Genomic DNA, 9,319 nt, shown 5'->3' on the forward strand with positions numbered 1-9,319 from the left:
CTCTCTCTCTCTCTCTCTCTCTCTCTCTCTCCCTCTCTCTCTCTGTCTCTCTCTCTGTCTCTCTCTCTCTCTTCGCCCTCCCCTGCTGCCTGTCTCCTCACCCTCACTGTGTGTGCGCTGTCAATAATTGATGATCCTCACCGACTCAAAGGGTAACAGGTCCGGGAGAAAATGTCGCACCCGTTTCTTTATTTATTTACAAGTCTATCTTTAAGTCCAGTCAGGCTGAGATACCAGTGTTTATTAGAGCAGGGGGATCGATGTCATGGAGCAGGCAGACCGTGTCCGTCTTCTAGTTCAGGGGGGAGCTGCTGCACCTGTGAGCGTGAGCGGGTTAATGCTGAATGTCTGGCTGACAGCAGGACAGAGGGAGGAAAGGGAAGCTTAAATGAGTGAGAGGCAGGGGGCAGAGAGGAGGAGGGGTGACAGAATGATAGAGTGAATTAATTCAACCTTAGCCAGCCCTGATCGACTCGGTGGCAAACCGGCATGTACAAACATTCACAGTGACACCAAAGCCATGGAGAGGGAAAAGAGGAATGACATGTCTTTCTCCAGAAAGAGAAGTTTCACTTTCGGGGCGTACGGAGGGTGAGTAAAGACACCGTCTCAAATTAGGACGACACATTCAAGTCAGTATCTACACATCTACACTGACTGATAAGTGACAGTATGTTTAGATATATGTAATGGTGTCTGTGTCAGTACTTCTTACTTCCTTGTTTACAGTGTGGACAGATTCACATGTGGCGATGACACGAGGTGAGTTTATTTTCCATCGTATTGCAGCAGTTTGGAGCTAACGTTCAAGTCGCTCTTTTTGTTGTATAATCAGACCTGAATGAGAAGTGATGCATTGTGCTGTGAATGAACCTGTTGCTGCAGACCTGAATCTGCAGAGGAAAACATCCTGGACGTCCTGGACTCTCCTGCCAGTGACAGGAAGCCTTTCCTCCCTGCCAGCAGCAACCAGAGGGTGATATCATTATCAGCACCAATCTCCCATCTCTTATTTTCATTCAATATAACGTGTTTCTTCATCGTGCATTTCTGAGATGTTTGCCGTGTTCCTCTTCCTCCTTTCCCTTTCCGTCCGTCTGCGTTTGGGTCTTGACGTCCGCTGCCTGTTGTTCGTATCAGGACACGGAGCTGTTTGAAATCATTGAAAAGCTGCAGGTGAGTTACGGCATGATTGATCTTGTGTAGCGTGCGTGTGTTCAGTGATGTCTGAGCGAGAGAAGTTTCTTATCATCTTATTGATACTCCCCTCGTCCATCAGGGCAGCAGGATCGATGAGCAGCGCTGTGAATTCCCTCTTCCTCTGAAGGTTAGTTTTCCGTCTGAGGAAGTCAAAAACACTCTGTATACGGGTTTGATCCTGTGTGTGTGTGTTGACACTGACCTTTCTATGCATGCCATGACATTTATTGTTTCCCCAAACAACAGTAAGGACTGGGCCTCATCATCATCATGAGATGCTCCTTTGTGTCTATTTTAGTCTCAGCTTTTAACGCTAGGTGGAGACCTGCCGCTCGTCCTCCCTCCGAAGCTGGGGGGCTACTGGATAGACCCCCCTCTGGAGAGGCTTGTAGACGTGAGTCCCACCTCCTCCCATCATGGCCTCGAGCCAGACGGCTACGACATCATGGAGAGAGACGGGGAGGCCAAAATCTACCAGGAGTTCTTCCGCTCGCGGGTGAGCAGACCTCATCTAAAGTCTGTGAATGTGTTCTCGTTCTTGGTCTGATCATCCTTTCATCCTGTTAGTACCATCACTCCTTCACTGCCGTGGATCCGTCTCTGGGGCCTCTGGTGCTCTCTGTGTGTCTGGAGGAAGAGGAGAGCAGGCTGCGGGTCATACTAAGGTGGAGATCTTCAGCCATTTTAGCCAAATATGAGATTTTTGTAGAATTCAAGCTGCGGTCCAACAGAAACATTTCCTTAAAGTCCCTCTCCGCTGATGCTTGAGATTCACTGTGCAGAACGATGTCAGAGCAGTCTATACATTGTGTGTCTGTTTGTGCTGCCTGTTCATCCCAACAGTAATGGGCAGATTGTGTTTCTTGTCTCACAGAACGAAGGAGTGCTCTCTGCATGGAGTTTTCTCTGCCTCCCTTTTCCCCAACATCCCATCGGCCGTTGAACTAGCAAAGGTATTATTATTATTCTGGAAGGAGGAAGTCTTCATATCTACATAAAGTATTAAGTATTGTCAGAAAAATAGTGTTTTTATTTATGTTCTGTTAACCATGTATATTGTTTTATACACTGATATGTTTGAATGTAGGATTAGTGTGTAAATGTAACTAAGCAACTAGTCAAATGTAGTGGACCCACTCTCCAGCCGGAGCGTAGAATATTCCCCTCAGGGACTAGAGAGGAGCATCAAATAGAAAATACTCACGTAAAAGATTGTACTTCAGTGCCGAGCTTGATAAATGTCTACTCATATTCTCTCTAGATGCTCTGTGACAGAGTCACCGTCTCAAAGTTTGAAGTGGTCAGCTATCTCAAGGTAAAGCTAGAAAATGACCAAGCTCTAAAAATATACGACCGCTCTTTTAAATCCTCTGAAAGCTTGTCTCCCTTTCCTCCTCCCTCAGGCTCCAGAGCTCATAACCACCTTCGATGAGCACAGAGTGTCTCCCAATTTCAAGTTTGGCATTTTGTACCAAAAGGACGAGCAGGTAAGAAATGGTGCAGGAAAAAGATGCTGCGTTGACAGGAATGGCTGAAACTGAACCATTCCCTGCCACACTGCATGCTTTTGTCTCCAGCTCGCTGAGGAAGACATACTTGGTAACAACAAGGAAAGTGAAGAGTTTAAAGAGCTGCTTTCTCTTTTGGGAGAGACGATCCAACTACAAGGCTTCAGCGGGTAAAGCGCACCATGTTGATGTTGTCTGGCCAATGACACGTGAGATGTGTCAACGTCACATGATGTCTGTGTCCTCGCTCCGTCTTCATCAGGTTCAGAGGAGGACTGGATGTGTGTCATGGTCAGACAGGAAGTGAAGCCGTTTTCACTTCCTTCCACGGGAGAGAAATCATGTTCCATGTTGCAACTAAACTGCCGTTCACAGAGGGCGACCCGCAGCAGGTCAGTGGTCACCGGGAATTCACAGGACAGTGTGTGAGGGGATTTTCACACTCTTGAGAAAGCTGTTTCTTCCTACACAGTTACAAAGGAAAAGACACATTGGTAATGACATTGTAGCGTTGGTCTACCAGGAGGGCCAAACCCCGTTTCTATCTGATATGATCAAGTCTCACTTCCTGCACTGCTTCCTGGTGGTCCGGAGGACTCGAGGTCCGAAGGGGACAGGTGAACCTGCCTACCAGGTAGGTGACAAACAGCCCTGTAGTTGAATCCATCATCCCGATCAATACAGCTGGAGTGACTGGCACCTTGTTTTGTATTCATGATTATTAAAATGCTGGACTTTGTACTGGAATTCGTTCAGGCTGATTTACCCATATTGCTATTTCACAGTTCAAAAATGTGTCTACTGATATCTGTTAAAGATAATCAAACAGACCTTTATAATAAGGACATTTGTAATTATGATCAAGCTATGGAGACATTTTACAGTAGAAAAATACACTTGTCACTGCTTTCTGGTGGACAAACTATGGCACCTCAGTTTCTAAATGACCTTGGCATTTCTGTGCTGCAATCTCTCATTACTTTAGTCGGACGAAATTTCTACTGATGTCTATAAATTGATTATCAGCTAATTGCAGCCAGGACGGTCCATCAGTCTGGTCTTCCTGTCTGCTCTTCACAGGTATCTGTCACAGCCAGAGAGGATGTTCCCCCCTTTGGTCCGGTTCTCCCGGATCCTCCCATCTTCACAGATGTAAGACACAATACAAGCTATTATCATTCCTCTCAGCACTCAAGAAATATAAGCAGCAGCAACAGCCAAACTTTTAATCTTAAACTATTTCTTTGCTGTCAGGATTTCACTAACTATCACAAATAGACATCAATATGTTCCTAAAGATCTAATACTTATTTTCGTCACCCGTCATTCTTTTATTGGAGATGTTTCATAATATTTAGTATGCTGTCTGCTTTCATTATAATTGATTTGGTTACTTTTCTAGTGTGAACACACTGAACACCTGCTTAGAGTCTGTATGTGGTATGGATTAGGATACACGTCAGCCTTTGTCTTGTGGTCCAGTCTTACATACAGTTTTTGCTCCATATTTGCCTTTTTCCCACCTTTTTTCTGCCTCTTGTCTCGTTAACAAAGCGTGACTAGCATCCCCCCAGTGAACTTTGTTATTGCTCCATCTGTCCCTGAGTCCACAGGACTAATACATAATCAGGATGCTTCACAAGTCTTATTCTCTCTGTCCACTCTTTTAGTGTTCCCTGCTGAGAGAGTTCCTTCTAACCAAACTCATCAATGCAGAGATTTCCTGCTACAAGGCTCAACGGTTCAGCCGGCTAGAGGTACTTCTTTAACTGTAAGCTCTTTATTTGTGAATATCAAGGTGGTCCTCTGATTCCTCCCTGTCATGTGTGCTCTCCCGTCCCTCCTCTCTTACCAAGCTCCGAACTCGTTCGTTGCTTCTGGAGAGCCTGCAGGTTGAACTCTCCACACGTTCCCAGTGCATGATGGGGGATCCACCAATGTCTGCTCTCCCATCTTCTGAGGGCACACGGGGGGTGTCCGAGGGGAGCGGAGGATTCATTGAAAACTTTAAGGTAGACGTTGGCCTCCCTTGCATTTCAGGTTTCAGATAGTGGACTTGACTATGTTCCCTCTGACTCTGTCATTAGAGGGCCATACGAGTGCGGAGTCACTCCTTCGAGACTCTCGGGGGACCCAGGAAGATTGGTGGCAGTGCATCACAGAAGCCCAAGGTAAAAATGCTCAGTGAGATCATTCTCATCTCATGTGCTTGATTTAATAAATACTAGGGATGCACGATATTGGATTTCTTGCCGATATCTGAAATACCGATATTTTAAAACTCATTTTGGCCGATAACCGATACCGATATATATACCGAGCTCTTCCACTCCCTCCCATCGATGCTCGTAAGTGCGCGTGCAGCAGATTCTGTGAATGCACCCGTGTCATCTCTCATCGATAAACGGCATGGAGTACACTAGTACAAACGACTCGTTATCCGTTTTGCGATTGTAGACTTCAAAACGAAAGTCGGATGGCTGCAACGTACACGGACCGTTTATCCACTTAATCATTGTGTGCGTCTCTCCCCCGACCGCCGTCCAGCTTGCTGACGGAGGGTACGCCAACAGCTCTGGCAACCTCGAGTCTGGAGGGAAGGGGGTGGAGGGGGAGGCGGATACGACTCGCCGCAGTGTTTTGAAATTGAGTGTCGTACCGTTTTTGGCCACATTCTTACATATGGCGCCTTTAATCAAGGAAGCAGCAGTCTTTATTTATCGGTTTAATATATCAGCGTGTTAGCCGATATCCGATAATACGTTTTAACGTCAATATCGGCCAATACCGATACCTTGCCGATAATATCGTGCATCCCTAATAAATACCTATTGAAAGATTTGATCTAATATTATTTTGTAACTTCCTTTACAGACAGACAAAGATGGAGACTGGTAAGGCTCAACACAACAAGTTCAAATTGGATCTTTTGTATGATTTGATAAAGAAATGTGACATTTGTTTGGTTGTTGTTTGTTTTTCAGTGACAAATCTCCAGGACCTCTGCCTGCTGACAGTTTGGGACCAGCTGAACTTCAAGATCAAGCAAGCCCTCAAGAAGAGACATAAAAGAAAATCTATATCTGTAGATGTTAAATGTTAATTTACATATAGACATTACTCGCCTATATGATCAAGACTTTATTAGCCTGCTGGATGGCTTCAATATAAATAGAGTGTAAGACTATATAGTATTTCTGAGACTATAATAATTTTACTGTCATAGCGGTATTACTCTACATCATTTTAAAGCTTAACATTGTATTTCAGTGAAACGCTAATGATTTAAAATGGTCAGGAAAAGTTCAAATGTTTTGTGTTTCCACTTTTGTGTTTTACTTTCAACAGATCTGTTTTACTTTGGTATAAAGACAAGTCATTGTGATGAGTCCGAGTTGGCGAACAGCAGAACAAATTAAACCAAGTAAAAAACTAAATATGCAGAAAATTAAGTATTGGTTTGATGATGAAGATGGATATAAGGATACAAGAACATGATTATTAGATTATTAGACAGTTGATTTTGGCAATTTAAGAAACAAACATATTATACCAAAAGTAAAAAGAAGCAGAAGAGAGGAGGAAGAATAAACTACTAGTAATGGAAGAAAATATTTTACAAATACCTAAAAATACTTACTTAAAATCTGAGAGAACCGAGTGACAGAGTACTCTTAAGCACTGGATGACTTATACCAGAAAGGTCATGAGGAGAACTCACCCACCTGCCGACAAGACAGCCGTCGCCCCAGGATGAGGGACAGCAACATTTACCCTGTAGAACGGGGAAAAGGTACATGTTGAAGACCAGGTAGTAGCGGAGCAAATGTCCTGAAGAGGGACTCCCTTCAAGGCAGCCCATGATGTAGCCATACTCCTGGTAGAGTGGCACTTAACCCCCAAGGGCACAGGGAGCCCTTGTGCTCTATATGCGCCCAAGATCACATTAGCGATGGCCAAAACTAAAAATATTTTTGACCGACCACCGAGCCTCATTAACCGGTTGAAACCGGTTAACCGATCAGATTAAAATGCGCTAAAGATAGTGACCCCAGATCGGCCGGACTCAGTGGTTCATATGGGGGTAGACATAAGGCCCTCAGAACAAGTTGCAAATCCCATGATGGCACCTTCGGGAGCCAAGGCGGTCAAAGCCTCTGGGCTCCCTTTAAAAACTGCCTGACCAGATAGTGGGACCGCACCATCTGGCTATCCACCCTGGCATGTGTGGCCGAGATAGCAGTCACATAAACCTGCAGCGTGGAAGCAGCTCTTCCATCGTCCAATACAGACTGCAGGAAGCGTAGTATCACAGACACCGAGCAAGTCTCGGGGAGTTCGCCCTGCGACTTGCACCACTGTGTAAACCACTTCCACCTGTTGGCATACAGCAACCTTGTGGAGGGTGCCCTGGAGCTTATAATAGTTTGACTGGTCACAAGACGTCAAAAGTGGGTCCTGGCAACCAACCAACGTCTGCAGTGAAGTGTCACTGAGAGTCTGTGCTACGGGATTATAGCTGGACTCCTGTATGGTCTGCGACAGGGCCAGGATGAGGTGAGAAAGCGAATTCCCGAGGCAGCCCATACGGGCAGCAATGTTATAGCTCCTCGTCAATGGGTCGTCTGTAATTCGGCTCTGGGGCCGAGGACAGTGTCCATCAGTCCTCATAGCCTCATCAGGGGAGACAATGAGGGATGCAATAGATGGCTCAACCGGAGCTAACCGGTCTAGGCCATAACTATGAGCATTATTCATGGCCGCCAGAGCTCTGCTATCACTGGTGTGGTGTGAGAGAGCGCTTGAGTCTGGCCAACATCTATGGAGCTCTGCAATGTAAGGCTCAGAGGGCGGTGCAGAGAAGGCGGAGGACTGAGGAGCCTGCCGGAAAAAGGCATTTACTGGTGCAGCTGAAACTGGGGCTTCATCCAACCCCAGACGTGCCAGGGCCATACGCATGGCCAGCCTAGCAGTGTCACGGCCAGACACAGACCCTCCAGTTGAGCTGCCAGCAGACCCTCGAGAGAAGGCTTGAGAGGCTTGGGAAACCTCCTCCACGCCAAGTTCCGACACGATGCAGCCGTGGACAGCATGTCGTCCTCTGGGGGGCAAGGAGAGTGCAAAGGCTCAAGGTGACCTACCGAGGCCGGAGTATTGTGAGCTGGTTGGAGGCTTTGAAGGGCTTTTATTTCAGTAAACTCAGTTGAGAGAGAATCAACCTTGTCAGACTTACAGGACTTCCCGGGGGGTCCACCAGACCTTGAAGCATGGTGTCTGGTGCCACTAGGACCCACACCCGAGGGGGGCAACCCCGGTTCATCCTCCATATCAGCCAACCTACTAAGCCTGAGTGCAAGAGGCATAAAACTACAGTTGTTGCACCCGTTATCTGACACTGCGTCCCTCAGGTGTTTAACCCTGAGACATGCAGGACATTGGTCATGGCCATCCTCTGCCTGGAGGGAGGCCATACAAGAAACACAGTTATGAGAGCCCAACATGGCTGCCAAAAACAATAACAAAACAAGCAGATCCCAACGCAAATCTGTGTTGAATATAGGCTACTGCTGGCACTATGTCATATCAATATAATGCAGACGGCTCAGGCGAGAGCGCCTATAGCATGGTGCAAAACAGCAATGCGCACAATAAATAAACAGGCTAATACAGCCGGGAAAGTGAGGATAGCAGCCGCGCAACCGCAGGCTACAGCATTCACACCCTAACACACAACAACAACCGGGCAAAAAACACCCGCTGGTAGAGTGGTAACGGAAAAATGTCTGCAAACGGCAATATCAAAACAAGCAGACTCGAACGCAAATCTGCGTTGAATAGGCAACTGCCGGCACTATGGCAAACTAATACAACGCAGCCGGCTCAGGCGAGCGCACCTATAGCGCGGTGCAACACAGTGGCACACCAAAATAACTAGCAACGCAGCGGGGAGAGTGAGGTCAATAGCCACGCCAACCGCAGGCTGTACCGTTCACACACTCACACACGCACACACAATGACAACCAGGCAAAAAAACACCAGTCGTTAGAGTGGTAACGAAAAAACGTCTGCAAAAGACAATATCGAAACAAGCAGACTTGAACGCAAATCTGCGTGGAATATAGGCAACTGCTGACACTATGGCAAACTAAAACAATGCAGTCAGCTCTGGCGAGAGCGCCTGTTAGCGCGGTGCAACACAGCAGCACATACACTCACTGGCCACTTTATTAGGTACACCTTGCTAGTACCGGGTTGGACTCCCTTTTGCCTTCAGAACTGCCTTAATCCTTCGTGGCATAGATTCAACAAGGTACTGGAAACATTCCTCATAGAGTTTGGTCCATATTGACATGATAGCATCACGCAGTTGCTGCAGATTTGTCGGCTGCACATCCATGATGCGAATCTCCCATTCCACCACATCCCAAAGGTGCTCTATTGGATTGAGATCTGGTGACTGTGGAGGCCATTTGAGTACAGTGAACTCATTGTCATGTTCAAGAAACCAGTCTGAGATGATTCTCACTTTATGACATGGTGCGTTATCCTGCTGGAAGTAGCCATCAGAAGATGGGTACACTGTGGTCATAAAGGGATGGACATGGTCAGC

General features: G+C 46.6%; 1 protein-coding gene across 1 annotated transcript; it reads left to right on the top strand.

The window, feature by feature from the left end:
- The first annotated feature begins 448 nt into the window (after positions 1 to 448).
- Positions 449 to 6,165, top strand: rap1gapl (RAP1 GTPase activating protein-like). Its single transcript, XM_084027601.1, has 19 exons — positions 449 to 591; positions 730 to 762; positions 886 to 976; positions 1,141 to 1,176; positions 1,280 to 1,327; positions 1,499 to 1,696; positions 1,768 to 1,865; positions 2,075 to 2,153; positions 2,462 to 2,515; positions 2,604 to 2,687; positions 2,778 to 2,878; positions 2,971 to 3,100; positions 3,181 to 3,342; positions 3,789 to 3,860; positions 4,379 to 4,465; positions 4,565 to 4,720; positions 4,796 to 4,879; positions 5,583 to 5,602; positions 5,693 to 6,165. The coding sequence occupies exons 1-19, from the start codon at positions 521 to 523 to the stop codon at positions 5,775 to 5,777; spliced, it is 1,689 nt and encodes a 562-aa protein (XP_083883727.1). The 5' UTR covers positions 449 to 520; the 3' UTR covers positions 5,778 to 6,165.
- The last annotated feature ends 3,154 nt before the right edge of the window (positions 6,166 to 9,319 follow it).

Source organism: Eutrigla gurnardus (assembly GCF_963514095.1).
Source record: "Eutrigla gurnardus genome assembly, chromosome: 14".
Classification (NCBI taxonomy): Eukaryota; Metazoa; Chordata; class Actinopteri; order Perciformes; family Triglidae; genus Eutrigla; species Eutrigla gurnardus.